This window comes from Falco peregrinus, chromosome 5 (assembly GCF_023634155.1).
Source record: "Falco peregrinus isolate bFalPer1 chromosome 5, bFalPer1.pri, whole genome shotgun sequence".
NCBI classification, from domain to species: domain Eukaryota; kingdom Metazoa; phylum Chordata; class Aves; order Falconiformes; family Falconidae; genus Falco; species Falco peregrinus.
Window position 1 is genome coordinate 81680197 of NC_073725.1, and position 17388 is coordinate 81697584.

Sequence of the window (17388 nt, forward strand, 5' to 3'; positions counted from 1 at the left end):
TTTGAATTCACTGTTTTCTGTTAGATATTTTAAAGATGCACTTTTAAAATATAATTACTACTGTGCTAGGTGCAGACTGCTTGGCTTACAGGAAACAAAGGCTTTTTTATTCTTTTCATTGATATTTGGCATGCTCTACAAATTGTTGTATGCTCTTAAAGCAGATATATTTTGTACTTTTAAAAACCCTGGCTGATTAGCATATATTTGATTACCAGATATTTTTGAAAGTGATGATGTCACTATTATTGTGTCTGAAATGGAAAAGGCAAACAACTACTCTCAAAAGGTACGAATTATATGTATCTTTTTAAGTTCTGTCTTTCTTCAGAAAATAATTCAACTGTGTTTGTTCAGCTGACAATGCAGAAGATTGGACAAGATGAAAATCCTTGTAAGATGGGTAGGAATGCTCTAGAATGTGAGAATAGTCACTGTAGAGTAGGTATGGACTAGAAAGCAGTTGTACAATAGGATTGCAGTGATTGGTGTTGGAGTAGCCATGGTTCCTTATCAAATACAAGGAGTTTACAACTGAAATTATTCTCTTTTTTGTTGCCAATCCTATGACGAATTCTTCTCAAGTAGAATTAACTGTCATTATAATTATGTACATATATAAATAAATACATTTTAAAGTTATAAATATTATATAACAAAGATATAATGTTGTGTTCCTATCAGTCACAGTGGAGGGAGGGATTGTCATTGGCACAATACTTTTGTTCAATTCTAAAACAATTGTTTTCTGAAGTATACTTAAGGGTGTAGAACTAGACCGTATCTCTCCATATTACATGCACATGAATTTTTTCCAAAGATACCACCTAATAAAGTGCCTGATTCCGTATAACCAGCCTGGCAGTACTGTTGTTGTTTCTTAAAAAAGTGTGACTAGAAAGATATGTGCAGTGAAATATATGTCCAGAGGTCTGAGCACCTTGTTGCATGCAAGCCTGAGTCACAGAAGTGTTTTTAAAAAGAAGAGTTGGTGATTATTAATTGGAATTTTAAAATATTTTGTTATCATTTAATAGTTGCATATACTTGGTTCATCATCTTCCAATTTGTTCTGGTCATGATATGCATACTGATGCTTTTTCTTTTAGAACATTTGCTCACAGCAGGAAGAATTTCCCTCCTATGTGTTTGAGCAAGCACAGTACAAAGGGATTTCTATTCAGTTAGAGGTTTTAAGCATTAACAGATTAATAAATTTGGTATTAATTTTATTTATTATTCAAGTAGTAAATACAGAATGCCTGTCTTTGAAATGGCATTTACTTAAATTTCATGGATATGAATTACTAAACAACGTGAACTTCCATTTCAGTGTGCATTCCTAGTGGAATCCTTAAAGCAACGTTCAGTAAATCAGTCTGTTAATCTATCTATACCAGAAGGAGACGCAAATGTGCTTACGAAGAAAGAGAAAAGAAGGCCACAGAAGCTGCCATCTCCTAAACCCACAGCTCTGAGTCTGGCTAGAATGGTTTGAAATGGTCCCATTTTTAATATGCTCTGTGTTTTAATTAAATACCCTACCCAACTATCAGATGCTGCTCTTTGTGAGAGAAGTGCTCAGGCTGAAAATTTGGAGAAATTAAAACAGGACTGTGATAGTACTCTGAATTTATATTTTAATTTGCATTCAAAATGCTACATATACCAAAATGTACAACTTATTAACTTCTGCTAAGTAACTAATTATAACGGAACCACACTGTAGTGTCTAAAGTTGCCTAAATAATCCCTCCTCTGACCTTAAACATTTAGCATTTAATGAAAGCAAAAGCAAAGCAGAAATGTGCTTTACCAAATTACATCTGTTTTACAAGTCCTTCTGGAAAGTACTGCATTTTACGGTATTCTACTCATTTACAGATGAGACAGCTGCAGCCGAGTAGCATGCATTTGGCCACACAGAGAGCCAGCATAAAACAAGAAATAGGATTTAGGATTTGTTTCCTGTCTGCTGTGCTCATTTCCATGGAGTTACACTACTGAGTCCTTTGGGACTTTGCTAATGTTTTCCTTCTTAATTTTGACTGGATATGCATCTGTTTCAAGTGGGTGTGCAAATCTGTAATAAATGTCCAGTGCCAGGGCATACCACTTTGTATATAAATGACTAGATACAGGACTTCCTATTGCAGAGGAGGTATTTAACTTCTGACCTGGAATTTTCAGGTCTCATCTTTGCAATGGGAATGGCACTCTTAAGTGTAGGTGTATTCATGTTGCAAAGACCTTTGTAGGTAAGCTCAAACAGGTCTTCCATGCTATCTTATCAGAACCAGCATATTCTCAACACCTCTTCACAAATGTAGGAAAAAAGTAATCACTCAGAGATATGACTACATAGCATAGTTTTACAGGGATTAAACTTGTAGAAAACTGACACTGGTTTGTCTATAGATGTTTGGTGACATTTATAGTAGAGCTCTATGGTAAATTAGATGTCAATTACTTGAAGGCTCTGTGGCACAGCAAAAGTCTGATCTTACAGTAGGGTTCAGCAGGTGTGCATGTTGTTTAGCAGACTGCTTGGCCCCTAGAGGACTGAGCCGAACCTAAATGAAAAACTACTGTTCTCGGCACTGGGTTTCCAAAAGTCAATACAACTCTGAGGAAAATACTACATAGTATATTGTATAAAACAGTGCCATTACCCTAATAGACTACTTATTCCAGTGGCAAAAACAGTCTAAACTTGTCTGCCTGTAGATGTTAGTCTTCAGTTTTATGGCAGCAGGTGAAATTGGCAAGATAATTAAAACAGAGCAATTAGAATTACTTAACCTAGCAAGAAATGGCAAATTAACAAGTCGTCATGGCAATCTTCTGATTTGTCAGAAGAGACAGAGTAAAACAAGAGTTAGAGAATAATGAAGTATAAGTTCCAGTTTTGAATAATGCAGTTATGATCCGACTGAAACACTTTATAATACTGTTTTATTATATGTGCTTGTAGCATAGTAAAGACAACCATGGTGGAGAGAGAAATGCTTCTGTAAGAGTGCCGGCATGGCGTCCTACTAGTGCCAAAGCAGAAATTCCACCAGGTCTGTATAGATCAGGGGCTTTTTGTCTTCATTTTTTTTTCTTTTGTTTCGCTTAAAAGACAGTATTAAATTAGAGATATAATTTAAGTTTTAGAAACACTTGTAATGTTAATCTTTAATCAGACTGATAGAAAACAATGTGGTTGCTTTGAAGTTACTTCTGTATGAGTTTTAGTTGTAATGTATCTAGCTTGCAAGAGGAAGGAATGCTGCACTTCTTTATAACTATTTCCAGGTCATATGATTAAATACTCATCCTATATCAGGAAATGTCAAATGTGTGTGGTAGAAAGTAGAGCTCCACTTTGTCCCATGCCTGAAGCTGTAATCAGAACTTCACTTCTCTTGGTTTTCTGTTCATACTTCATTTTTTTTCAAAGGCTCAACAATTCAGAGATTTATTATGTTACTAGTTCTATATATATATTTCTGCCAGTACTGTTAGATCCCATTGTAATCAATATGCTGTTCCATTGACTTATTTATGATCCAGTAAATGTCTGGTTATCTGAAGTGCTGACTCTTTCAACTGCTCCTGATATATGAAACAGCTCTTAAATTGATCCCAGTCACTGTTGGTCCCTTAAAGTCCAGTCGTTTCTCCTCCATTTTTGTAATTTTCCTGTGTTTTTACTTTGCATCTCTGCTAAAATCTGCAAATACTTTTTTTTTTTTTTTGCATTACATTTGAGTCTTGAAATCTACTGATTTGTTGAAATTAGATTGTGATATGTGGCAGCCCTTAAAAATCTGGATTTGTATTTGCATATGAGCTGCTTCATACAAAGTTTATTGGCTTTTCCAACAAATATTATGCTTATTCTAAATCTGTAATGTTTTCAAATTATGCCTCGTGACGTTCTTCCTGACTGTAATTTATAAATTTGTAAAGCTTTTGGTTCCATTTCTATGAAAATAGCATAAGTAGTTCTATAATATCGATTTTTCTTAACCAGTATGTAAGAAAATCAAGTATTTGTAATTGTCCAATAGGAAATTACAAACTGAAGAACAGGATTCCTAGTAAGAATTTTATCAAGCTGAAGTAAGTCAACTTTTTTTTTTTTTCAGCACAAGCAATTAAAGAATTGCCTCAGACTGAGAATAAAAGAAAACATAAACCAAGGAAGAAGCCAGAGTGTTCTGTGTCAGTGTTTTATACTGATGAAGGAAGAAATGTGGGTATGTGTTACCAGGAAGTGATGGGTAAAGCCTTTTTATTATCAGTGGTTTTATTATAAAACTGAGGATGTTAAGTCACTGACAATCAGTGTGCTTTAAATAGTGGGTGCAAGTAAGTTTAACTTACCAAATGGGGGGGGGGGGGGGGGGGCAGGGGGTTGGTGGGGGTGTGTGGTTCGTTTCGGTTTTTGGGGTGTTTCATAATTTGGGTTTGGGGGTTTGGTTTGGGTTTGGGTTGGTGTTCTGTTTTTTTGAAGTCATTCAGGATCTTTTGGCCAAAGACGCTCTAAGCAATAATGCTGTCGTCATACTTCAGGTGATTACTTTAGAATTTAGAAGATATGTTTGGAATTTTTTGAAGGTGACAATTGTTAAAAATAAGTATTTTTTTAAGTTTTAAACTTAGAGCTCCCAATATTACTTTTTTCATTTTCTTAACTAGGTACAATATACAGAAAGTATCAAAAAACAATGTGCGTAAGAAAGTCTGTTCCCTCTGTTACATTGCCAAAAAAAGAGGAAATCTGTTCAAGCAAAGAGGTATTTTGCTCCTTACTAATAAATTGCCATTTTAGAATTATCCATATGAATTAATATGAACATGTTAATCGTGATTCTGTACAATGTATTATTTAAACTGTTCTAATACTTACTAACAAACAGTTGCTCCATCTGTTTGTCTTAAAAGTGGTTGACCAAGTACAGTATTAAAAAGCTTAAACTGGAATTGCCCAGACTGATGTTTGGACCAAGCTGTACTCACCGAAAGAAAACTGTGGAGTCTCTGCACAAGAAAGTATCGGCAAAATACTGTACTATCTTCCCTAGTGTGGAAATCAATGTAAGCTTCTGCATATGTCACATACCTACATCATTGAAAGGCTTTGTATTTGTCTAAGACAACGCATGTTGATCAACGTTTGCGGCTTGCTAGTGTGATGTTCCCTTCACTCTTCCCTGGTCTTTCTAAATCTTCTGGTAGAAAGCTAGAGAAGGTCACTTATTCACCACAAAAAATATTTAGTATGTTTGAAGTGCAAACTGCGTGGGATCTTTAGAATGTATAGCATCTCCTCTGCTCGTACAGTGTGAAAAATAATTTTTAAATTAAAGTAAAGCTTTTAAAAATAATGTGTGAGTTGAAACTGGGAAAAGGTTAGATCTTGATTGTTTTGGTTTGTGTGATGGCTGGAGACAAGCCTAGAAAGTTAAGCCCAGGATATTATTGATCTGTTGTATCTATAAAACTGTCAGAAATAATGCAGAACGTGCACCTATCTGGTCAAATTATGTAATTTTGTTGCCCAGCACAACTGGCTGAGATGAGAACTAGACTTTCCTATTTTGGATAAATAAGTTATTTAGTAGCAACAGAGTTGCAGAAAATTTTTTTGCACTGTTTCATAGAGGTAAAGATGAAAAACCTAATCTGCCTATTTCTAATGCAGAAATTGCATATATAGCAGCTGAGCTCAAATCTCTTTAAAGTAAGATGCTCTTGTACAAACTGAATTTTTCCAGGGGGTTGTGAAACATCTGCAGGTTCAACCTAAAGAACTGGAAATCTACACTGAACAACTGGAGAAAGTGTTGCAGCGCTATGTAGAAAGAATACAGTGGCTCCTGTCAGGTACTGGTGTGCATCTGTTTTCCTATAAAGCACAACTTTAACATAAAATCTTATTGTTTACTATTTCTAATATAATAAGTCTAAACATAAATCTGAACCTCAAATATGAATAAAGGTCATCCGTTTTGCATTTCAGTGAAATTATAAGACATATTTCTATGAATGCAAGAATACAAGAGAATTCAGCATCTGTGTAGCTGATAAACATTTAGCTTGCTGTTAAATAATTAGGGTTGTAATGCAAGTTTTTCCTTTTTGTATGTTGTGTTCATGAATACAAGTTTCCTGGCAGAGTTTTCTATCAACAGAATATATGCAGTAACATACAGAAGCAAAATTAGCTTTTCTGTTTCTTTTGCTAAGAATGTGCCCTATTTAGAAGTTCAGCATCACTGCTGGTGAAAATTATTTTGGTCCCTCTGTTGCTCATAAAGATCTTTTTGGGGAAACAGTTTAATATTTTGCTGGATTGTAAAGTAGGAGCTACAAATTGTTTAATGCAAGTTACTACAATTGGCTAGTAATTAATGCTTGATAGTGCTAGATTTGAAATGGCAGAGGACTTTTCTATTGTTAACCTTTGAATTACCTAGTTGCCACACAGATAAGAATTTATTGTGTAGAAATGTGCCCAGAATAATCCCTAAAGACTGAAGATTTTACAGTATGCTCAGTAAAATAATATGTTCAATAAAATTAAGCCTATGTAATGACACTGAATTAATTTTAATGTTCTATCCCAGGCAGCCGAAGATTGTTTGGTACCATTTTAGAAGCAAATGTCTGTGTTTTGATTGATGCATCTGGTTCCATGGAGCCATATTTGCCACATATCACAAAAGAACTTACCTCTCTTATCTGGGAACAGCTGAGAAAAAATGAAGTCAGGTGTGATGAACTACTGATAAAGACGGAAATCTGCACTACTTCATATTATATAATAAGATTACTTAATTATTACAATAATACAGTACTGAAACACAAGTAATTATTATACGTTAGTGCATGATATGGATGTGACATGAACTGCTTTTCCTGTTCTTCTTTTCAACCAGCTTTTAATTCTGAGCTCTCTAAGGTTTGAACCTTATTTGCCATAGTCTAATGCTGTTTATACTTTTGGGCTCATCATTCCCATAGATTTCTGTTCATGTGGAGTGAGATGTGGTTTCTGACTCTTTCAAAGCTGAAGATTTTAATCCAATACTAGGCTCCTGGGTTTTGTTGTGGGGTGGGGTTTTTTTCTGTCGGGTTTTGTTTTGAGTTTGTGTTTTTGGGGTTTTTTACTTCAAAACTGGCTTAACCCAAGTGACTGATAGTATTGGTTAGGGTGAAATGTGGTCCGTCTTCCTCCTCAGGTTTAACCTGCTGAGATTCGCAAAAGATACAGAGAGTTGGAAGGAGTGTCTTGTAGGGGCAACTGATGAAACATGTCATGATGCTGTGCAGTGGGTGTCCAAGTTCCACGCTCATGGCAATACATGCATCCTTACGGCTTTACGGGTTAGTAAATTGTGTACCACATTTTGCAGAAGACATCATGTCTTGTGGTGATAAAACACTTACGGTTGATCGATAATGGAAAATTATTTGGTCAAAGTGTACAACATTTTTATGTGCAGAACACTGAACAGATCTGGAATCAATCCACTGTTTCTGTCCTCAGGGCTCGTAGACAGTAGAATTCAGTGCTCATACTGAGTTTAATAAAAATGTGAAATATCAATAGTTGCATTAGTATTTGTGTTCAAAGAATACTGGAGGGAGAAAGTAGCCAGTTGCTTAAAATGTTGCTTATGTACAACTGTGACTGTGGTATATTTGCCCTGAGCCAAACAGGTTTTTTAAAGAAGCAGTGTTTGTTGGAATCACATGAGTATTGAGTACAATTCTTAAACTTCAGTAACAGGTGACAAAACTTTTCTCTTATAAAAAAACCTCAGTATAAAAATTAACTAGTTAAAATAATCTAAAACAGACACTGGAAGTACTTGCAATTTCATGAGACTTAAAATTTGAATAAGGAAAAAAGACGTTGCCTTATAATGAATGATTCTTCTTCCAGACACTCTTGCAGAATCTTCTTATAAATTTTATGGAATTCATCATGAACTAAGTCCAATAAAACTGTAAGGCATGTCTGTATTACAAAAATGTCCACTGAGTCAATTACTGTAGCAAGTTTTTATAATACAAAAAGTCTAAACCCTAATGAGCCTGAGTTGCAGACATTAAGCATTTTTAACTCCCACAAAATGTGATGTAAAAGTCTTTGGTCAGCAGCAAAACCAGTTAATTTGCTTATTTCAGTGAGTCAGATTTTGGTGATGCCCTGCCTATGAATATATTGTCTTATGCTACAAATTATCTACTTGGTTTTTTCAAACTTGGATCTTCAGTCTCTTTCATACTTAGTGAGAATGAAAAAACAATACTAGCTTGATTAATCACGTGGTAAATACAAAACCATCTTAAATCATTGAAATAGTGTAAGTGTAACTTTTTGTATAAATGTACTAGTTATTTAAGCTTACTTTTTGTTTTTCAGAAGGCTCTCAGTTTCCAAGGTATAGAGGCATTGTATTTATTAACTGATGGAAAACCAGACACCAGTTGCAGTCTGATTTTGAAAGAAACTGAAAGACTGAGAAAGAAACAAGATATTAAAATCCACACCATTTCTTTTAGCTGTACAGACAGGTATATGTTCCTTTGCAAGAACAACAAACTCTTTAAATTAAAATTACTTAGTTTGTTTATTGTCAAAGAAGTTGTGTTATCAAGAAGGGCCATGTGCTCCGTTCACCAAACACCAGGACTGAGTTAGATATTCATGCATGTGGGAACTAGGAGCACTGTTCTGACACAGGTGATTGCCACATGGCCTGCATCTCCCACAGCTTATGTCCTTGAGAGAGTGGCCTTCACACACACACAGAAGTGATATGCATCGCTAGTCTGCAGCACTGAGGTCATTCCTGTAGAAGAATTTTTGACCCCCTCGTAGCACAAACTGACAGGCAGTGTTATTTCTGTTAGGTCCTAGGTTGCATCCCACTGAACTGTGAGATGGATGTTGCCACAACAATGGAATAGAGCTGTAAAAAGAGATCAAAAATTAAAAGAAATAAAAGGATCAGGAAGGTTAACGTACAACAGAAAATATGGTAATAGGAAAGGCAAATGATTTCAAAGCAGGATCTCAGAAGTGTGAGAGATGATACTCATGTCCTCCGAAGTATTTGTTTTGGTGTCTGATTTTTTGAGGCATACTTAGAAATTCTTTTTCTATAGCTGTTGTTTTCAGAAAAATAATTTTCATAAGTAAATTACTACTTTGTTGTTAACAGAGGAGCTAATGAATTCCTGAAGAAGCTTGCTTATCAAACAGGAGGGCGCTACCATTGCAGTTCTGGAGATGTGGATGGACAATTAGCAGCACACAGAATGTTGACAGAGGGGCTTGACGATGAAGACGTATGTTAAATAGATTGGTTCTGTTGTGTTTGGTTTTGTTTCATTTCAATTTAGTTCTTCATCAGTAGTCAAACTGCATTTAAAAAAAGGAAAATCATGAGAAAAATTAGTACAAGACTCCTAAGATACTTCACATTGACACCCAAAGAAGAAACCTTAATATTTGTCTTACCCTCTTTGCTAGTTGCCTTGGTCAAGTGACCAAACCCATGAAAGAAGCGTACAATGCAATACAGTTTTTGAAAGAGAAGCAAAAGAAAACATTGTATCTGGACACTGTGGGGTTTAAGCTAACGTTAGCTTTTAGTGTCCCTTCTTATCCTTATCATCTTGTATTTCATTAAGTAATTGTAAAATGCTTATACAGTGTTTAGCATGTTAATGCTTCAGCAGGATACCTCAGGGATTGCCACAGCAAAAAAATAGGTTAGTGAACAGAACCATATGCAATCCAGAGTTAATCTCTCTCCTTGTAAGACCAAGACCACCTCTGCAAGTAGATAGGAGTTGGGAGATTACAGCTTAGACTCAGTTAACCAAGTTGGTAGAAACTGAATGTAATGAATAGGTGTGAGTTTAAGTAGAATATTTTAATTCTGTTTTCAGGATCCAGTTTTCCCTTACTTTGAAGGAGATGATTTAAAGAAACTTACTGAAGAAATAGCAAAAGCTAGAAGTTTCTTAAAGCAGGCAAAATCTTTGAGGTGAGTATTTATCAAGAATCTTTCAATAATTTCTTTTTTATTTCATGGAGGGAAGACAAGAATATCTTGACTTTCAGTGTCTGCTATTTAAAAAAAGAATGGCTGTTTCTTTCCTTGTACTGTAAATTTTAGTGATTTTTTTGAGGCTTGCAAAATGATGTGCAAGCAAGCTGTCTGCTTCAGAGGGATTCGGTTTTACAGTCTTATACAGTTATCTACCATCATGGTAAAGGATCTGAGCAGATTCTGACAGTGTGTTAAACTTCAGGACTTCCGTTTTCTGTCAGTAGTTGTCTCTCCATTTCTTATGTCAAAGAGAAATTACATTAAGTTGTTCCTCTCCTTGCTAAGTTCTGTCATCTGCCAAATCAATATATTTATCTTCATATATATTATTAAAAGAGAAAATTTACTCTTGTTAATGTGATGCAGTGTTGTTTAGCACCTCTTCCTTTAATATGACCTCTTACTCAGAAATGTAAATTACATTTATTTTCCAAAATCTGTATGGGCTCCTATCCTACTTCATTCTGACTTCTCTTAACTGCATCGTCATCCATTCTCTGCTAGAATTATGTTCTCTGCATGGAGTAATGTGAGATTTTTCTTCTGTTCTCAAACAATCCTGTCTCAACCCATTTACTTTTCAAGTTACCATCAATCTCCCTTTCTTTTTGCCTCTAAAGACCTGTAAAGTTCTACTAGCCTTTTTCTGGTAAGATTCCCTAAGCCTTCCTCTTCACTCTTCTTACATTTCCTGATGTACTGAAGAATCTGAAAAAAATCATTCTCCTCACAAAGATCGCATCTCTCAATCTCAGTCTTTCTGCTTTCCTAAATAATTTGACTCTTAATCTTTTTGCTTACCTTATTAAATCTTGTGTCCACTGCTTGTCCTGTGTCTTCCCCTCTTTCCTTCTTTACTATGATTTGCAGCTTCCTTCTCTCTCCATAGAATAAGACTGTTCTGCAAAACTCTTCAGGTTTGTCTCCCCTTTTTTTTTTTCTTTTTCTCATCTTCTCTTCAGTGTCCTCCCTCAACAAAAGTTTCTTTTTCCCTTTTCTGTTAACAGTTATATAACAGATAACAGTACAATATGATGCCAGGCAAAGGTGTTCCAGTGGACTGCAAACAATCTAAGCATTTCTTGGAAGCAGCATAGCCCTGCTTCATGCCATCTGTATCTCAGTAGAATGAATTGGCTCGGCTGGCACACCTCCCTGCTGCTTCTGGTATCATTCAAAGCTAGTTTTCATACTTGCCTAGAACTGGAGTGAATAGTTAAATTGTATTGATCCTTATGTTTCTTCATGGTTACACTTCCTAACTGCCAATCCAGAACAAGAAATCACCATTTCAGTAGTAATAGCAGGCAAAAGTACTTGTGAAGTGCTTTAAAATTCATTATAACTCCTCAGTGAAAAGATTTTCTGTCACTCAAGGACACGGCTAAACAAAGATACAAAGGTACTATATGTCTCTGTGAAAAGCTGCTGTAATTATTTGGGTTTTGTTTTTCTTTCAAACAGGTTATTACTTCAAAAATGGAGTATAAACCAAAAAGACAATTCTGGCTTTCAAAAAAGTGCTCAGGTAAATAGTCATCAGAAACAGATCATGGTTTCTATATAGTTCACATATTTCAGTAGAAGGATAGTATTTCATAGGCGTAATATAAGATGTATTAATTTCCAGCAGTGACTTTGTCCAAAGCTGAAAACATCTGTAATTATTTTAGTTCTTACCTGAGCTAGTCCACAGCATAACCTAAGTTACACAAAGAATGATTCGAAGAGATCAGTATTTGGGTGAAAGGAGCAAGGCAGGCTGAGTATTTGTAGTTATTAATGGTTAAACAGCTAAACACATTAGAGGGTTAGGACCAGATGTAATGGCTGTAATAAAAATTTCTACATGGGCTGCATGATTTATCAGTTAAATGAACAAGACTGACTTGAAAAAGACCCCACTAACAGTAAAGACAGCCTCAGCAAACACTGGACTATTGTTACAAGCTTGTGGGAGAGGCAGCTGAATAAACTAAACCTCTCACAGAGCCAGCCTGCTGCTTTTAAACTGGCAAAGGAAAAAATACAGACAAGAGAAATTGCTTGGTGGAAGTACTTTCTCAGGGTTAAACAAGGCAGAAGCATTTGTCACAGAGCTGTTTGAGGGGAAAAAGTGGACATGCAGGCAGCTGCAGAGTTGCACTAGAGAATTTAGGCTTGCCAAGGTATTCATCAAGAAAATGGGTAAGGCAGATATATAGTGAGACTGGTTTTTAAATCCTTGTCTCTATAGCTGTAGTTTATATTTTGATTTACAAACATTGCCCAGTCATTCAAGGTGGGAGTGGGAGTGTGTGTGGAATCCAGTCAGACCCGCTAGTTAAGAGTGCTTGCTCCATGGAGAATGGAACCTGAGGCCTGTCAAGTATGGGTAGAATTCACTGTATAAGTGCTGATCACTGAAAAGAGATGCTTGGAGAGGAAACGGATATATAACCATCCTGTAGTAGTAAGAAAGTTGTTACAGGCATGTAGAGACAGAGGCCAGTGTTCCACAGCCACCTCTGTCTTTCAGCCTTCCCAGGTAAACTGTATTGCTTGTAAAATGTATAGGAAGAAGTTCCTGTTAATGTACGTTAGAAAGTATGTTAGAAAGCATTGTAGCACGATTGAACGTGTAATTAAGGAACATTGATAGTTAATCAAGTTCATTTATATTGTTTTTTCCATTACCATTTTGTCAAGGGTGATGGTGAGCCCATGCAGTTTATATATTTTGAATTGTATTTTAAAAACTATTCATGTGCTTGACTTCTAGGATGAAATTTTAGACAAAAGATGCTGAAGAGCTTTGCAATGGTCCCACTGCTTCTTTTCAGAGTGTGCTTAAAACTTCCAGCTTCAAGAAGAAAGAGGGAAGATGTATTCTTTGTTGTCTCAACTTCTGGCAAGAGAAGTTACAGACGATAAGTGCTGATGACTTGCTCCACTTGCAGACTTTGCAGGACTGCAAGTAATTCAAGCCCTGAACTCTCCAAAGTTTAAACATAAGTAGAGGATATTTTTCAATATAGCTAATACAAATTTTAATGTATGTATTTCTAATATAATTAGTAGTTATACAGGGTCACAACTTTTGTCTCTCTTCTGTTCTACTGCATCTTACTAGTAATTGCTTCAGTCAGTTGGTGGTATGTCCAAGATGATTTTTGGCAGTTGGTTTGAGACTTCTTTGCTGGTGCTCATTATCCGTAACAGATGGGACAGATGGCTGTGATACTAGAAAGAGGATTCTTTATGTCAGTTTTGCGTAGGAAGTCCAAGAAATAACCTTAGTGCAGAAAACAAAGCTTGGAATGAATGTTTTTGCCAAAAGAAGTTTGCTTATAATGATTTTGACTCTTTGCTTTTTATGTTGCCAGTAAAGAAAGATTTAGAGTTGACGACTGAGAAAACATCAGACATGCAAACAAGTAATACCTTATAAAGTCTGGTTATGTTTGTGTAACCAAACACTGCTAGTCTTCTAAGCCATTCTGTTAAATTCTTACATGTTTCCTGTCCTAGAAAGATTAAAATACGTTTTCAGAACCATATTAGAAAATCCAGTTTAAGCTAACTGCAGTAATGAGGCATATATTTTTCCAGTTGATTTATGAAATACAGTTGGCTTTTTTTACTGAGAAACTCTGCAATGACAGCTCATTAGTATTTTGTAGGTGTTTTACTGTTGTCTTTCAGAGGGTTAGGAATTCATCTCAGGTGTTTAATATATGTAATATTTAATAAAAATGGATTTAGACTGAAAAATTCAGATACTTGACCTGAGTTTATTCAGCAGCCATTTGCATCTCCTGAGTGCCAGCTGATGGGAATGACCATATATACTTTGATATGGGAGATACTATCTTTTCTGTCCCTCCATCTGTTTTCTCTCCATAAAGAATTAAAAATTCTTTCTGTCATAAATGTCTCTTTTTAGTGTTTTATGCTTGCACCAGCTGACTCCTGCATTCCATGTTAGTACCAGCCTACTGTGCAATACTGTAGTTAAAATGGTGCTTTGTGCTATGCATCACTTCTGTGTGATTTTATTAGTATATGTGTGGGTACGTGTGTAACTGCTGAGGTGCTTTGATATGAAATGTTAATTGTAAATTAATAGGTTTAGTTATATTCTTATTTGGGGTATGGAAATGTTAAATAATGGTCATGATAAAACGGGTGAATTTGTACTAACAGAAATGTTAAAACAGTAAATCCAGATAGAAAGGATGAGGTTTCTATATTGCCAAAAAGAGACTCCTATTTATTCCTCAGAGGGTTTAAGAAATACCACAATACTGTAGCATAGATTCTGAAATTCCTATAAAGGTCCTTTAAAAGAACCTTAAAAGGAAATATACTTATGCAGGTACATTAAATGATGTCAGAGACTCTGTGAAATAAGATAGTAATGCATGTCAGACTTGTAAGCGTGGATAAGCATCAGAATATTTTGGTATATTGTGTTAGATTGTAATCTGTCAAACCTCTCATTTACAACCTTTTTTTACCCTGTATAACATTCAGTGTTCAGATTTTACTTATTCAAAACAATTCTGTTTCACAGCATCTCTACAGACTGATCATCAGTGGATCCATGTAATCCTAAATTCACAGCAACTGGCACTAATGCTCATCTCATCACTCAGCTGTTGGTTTTGGTTTAGACTGGTCACTTGTTTCTGTGGGCAAAGCATAGCAAGTTTGTCTGGCTTGCTTGAGCACACTCCCTAACTTAAAGTAGGTGTTAGGAATTCAAGAGTCTTCTCTTTGCTGGTGGTGTGAGCTAAGGGTTTCTAAGTCTCCTGTTCAAGAAAAATGCAGCAGAAAAGTAAGGAGCAAATGTTGACATGAGAATCTGTGAGACCACAGAACCTATAGAATAGCCAGGAGTTACAGTATTTAGCCATTACATCCCATCCAGCTTCACTGCTTTTATGTGTTTTCGGGCTGTTGCAGCCTCTCTCCATACATCCTTGTCTTGCAGGTTGGTCAGTCCTGCTATCTACTCAGAGCAGCTCTTTCCTTTAAAATATAGTTCCTGTTTCCTGCTTATTACCTACCTGGAAACTCCTGCCCTACCTGCTCCCATCAGTCCGAGGGCTACTTAGTCTGGAAAGCATTTTAAGGAGATGGTTCAGCTGTGGCGACCTGATTGAGTGCTCTGTTAATGACTTTTCAATGTTGATCTGTCAGGTGTATGTCATTTGCTTTCCTGGTTTATGCTTCCCGGAATGCAATTCACTGTATTCAAGGCATAATAAAGGAGGAGTTTTATAATTGATAAAGTTGTATGTTTTTCTGCCAGCTTGTTTGTAAGTCATGTCATTGCTGTGACTCACTGACTGTGTTGATTTGCATACAATGAATTGAAGACAAACAGCTAAACCAGTTGCTACCTTGAAGTATGTGCTCTACCCCCAGTCAGAAGGGTGCTGTTTTTGTAGCAAGAGTGGGCAACTTCCATGTGGAACAGCTCATGGACTGCCATAATTTACAGTCAGCTTTCAGCTGCTAGTGCAGATGTTTATAAAACCTTAGTATGGACTGGCAGTTAGGAGCTTCTTTGTGCGTGGTTCAGCCATACTTGCTTCAGGGGACAACAGCCTTCAGAAGAAGGGTGGGACAGCTTGGCTCAGTACAAATTCCTCCATCTAAATATGCTTGAATCCGAGTCAACCCCAGGAAGTTCATGGTGCTTCTAAGGAAGATAACAGCAATAAGTGGGTATTATGCTGTGTCCTTTAGAGTTCTGTTCAGTCAGAATTTCTCTGTGCCTTATGAGCATGTTATCTACTATTAGTGTGTATCTAGATTTGTAACTACAAAGTTCCAAGACTTCAGACACCCAGAGATGTTTGTACAACTAAATCACAATAATTTTCCATCTCAAACAGATGCTTCTTAGATGTTTGCTTTCAGAATAGTTTGGTTTGTTTAGGGTTTTGTTTTGTTTTAAGAGAGAGGAAGAAGGGAAAATCCAGTTCCAGAAACCTGACAGAGTCAGAAAACACCCTGTTGCTTCACTGTCTTTGTTACAATAAAGAGGATCTAGGTTTTAGGTAACTATATTGAATGCACTAGTGGAACCACCGTATGAGGTGATTGATAATCTCTGACTCATATCATGTGAGACTTCATTGGTTAAATCTTAAACTCAGAATTTGATAGGTAGATTAGGCTGACCACATAAGCCACTAGTTTACATGCTTTCAGTGGTACAGGCTGTCTCTGTCATCATGGCCACATTTAATGTGGTATCGAGGCTCTTTCTTAACAGAGAAATAACTAGAAAATAAACTTAATGTATTTTAGAGGGTTTTTCTTTCTTCCTTTCCTACTTGGAAAGGTCTGCAGCTTGTGGTACGATTTGTGGGTTAACAACAGAGGAACTTTGGAATGGAACAATGGAACTTTGTAAATGAAACTTGGTACAAATTATGACAAGTTTTAAATGATACCTGACTGGCATAGCGCAAAACAGATCCTCCTCTTCTATCCATGCTAATCCACCTCCTATGCCTGTGTAACTCCTCCAATGGTTTTGGGGTATGAAAACAAACCACATAGTAGTAGTAATGATGAATGATGATTATTCTTCTCTCTTCGAGTGCAATAACCATTAGAAAACCTTTGAATTAAAAGGGATTGGTCTTCAAGAATCTTTTTTAAACCTGCACGCATATATATATATATATATATATATATATATATATATATCTTCTGTGGCTTTTTTTTTTCCTTTGCAATTCCTATATATAAGAAGCCAAGCTGTCATCCCAGCTCATTATACAGAAACATGGCTTTATTCAGTACAAGTTAATGCAGTAGTTTTATTCATGATGTGTTTATATTCCTTCCCTTCAAATATTACAAAAACTGACCCCTTTTCTAACAAGACCTAAGAGCTGATAAAGGGCACATTCATTGTTGCTATTAGGTTGCTTTATTTCTTCCTGTAATTCCACCCTGACTTGGCAATGCAGTCTCACAGTTATCATTTCATTTGACCTGTAAATCAATCTGTGTCACATGCAAAGCAACCATGAATCCAAAGTAAATGAGAACAATGTGACTTGAAAAGCATTTTATATGACACACTCCAAGGCTGTCGTTTGAAGTATTCGTGTGTGCTTTATTCCTTCCATGAGGAAATGGTGAAATATGCAGAACTGTAACAGAAATAAATACAGAAAGACACAGGAAAAAGGATGGAATAGAGTGAGAATGTTTATGTATGGTAATGAAGAACTGAGAGATTTAAGAAGAATCTTAT

At 36.0% G+C, this 17388-nt stretch overlaps 1 protein-coding gene across 1 annotated transcript in view; it reads left to right on the forward strand.

The window, feature by feature from the left end:
• Positions 1-15693, forward strand: part of VWA3A (von Willebrand factor A domain containing 3A) — a 33919-nt gene extending 18226 nt beyond the window's left edge. Inside the window, exons 19-32 of the mRNA XM_027778825.2 lie at positions 219-289; positions 1334-1492; positions 2975-3065; positions 4137-4247; positions 4690-4787; positions 4936-5088; positions 5769-5877; positions 6621-6765; positions 7236-7380; positions 8426-8577; positions 9228-9354; positions 9961-10058; positions 11589-11652; positions 12886-15693. Coding sequence (XP_027634626.2) covers positions 219-289; positions 1334-1492; positions 2975-3065; positions 4137-4247; positions 4690-4787; positions 4936-5088; positions 5769-5877; positions 6621-6765; positions 7236-7380; positions 8426-8577; positions 9228-9354; positions 9961-10058; positions 11589-11652; positions 12886-12912 — 1550 coding nt within the window. The 3' untranslated portion in view covers positions 12913-15693. The remainder of the gene's footprint in view (positions 1-218; positions 290-1333; positions 1493-2974; positions 3066-4136; positions 4248-4689; positions 4788-4935; positions 5089-5768; positions 5878-6620; positions 6766-7235; positions 7381-8425; positions 8578-9227; positions 9355-9960; positions 10059-11588; positions 11653-12885) is intronic.
• Positions 15694-17388: the final 1695 nt, after the last annotated feature.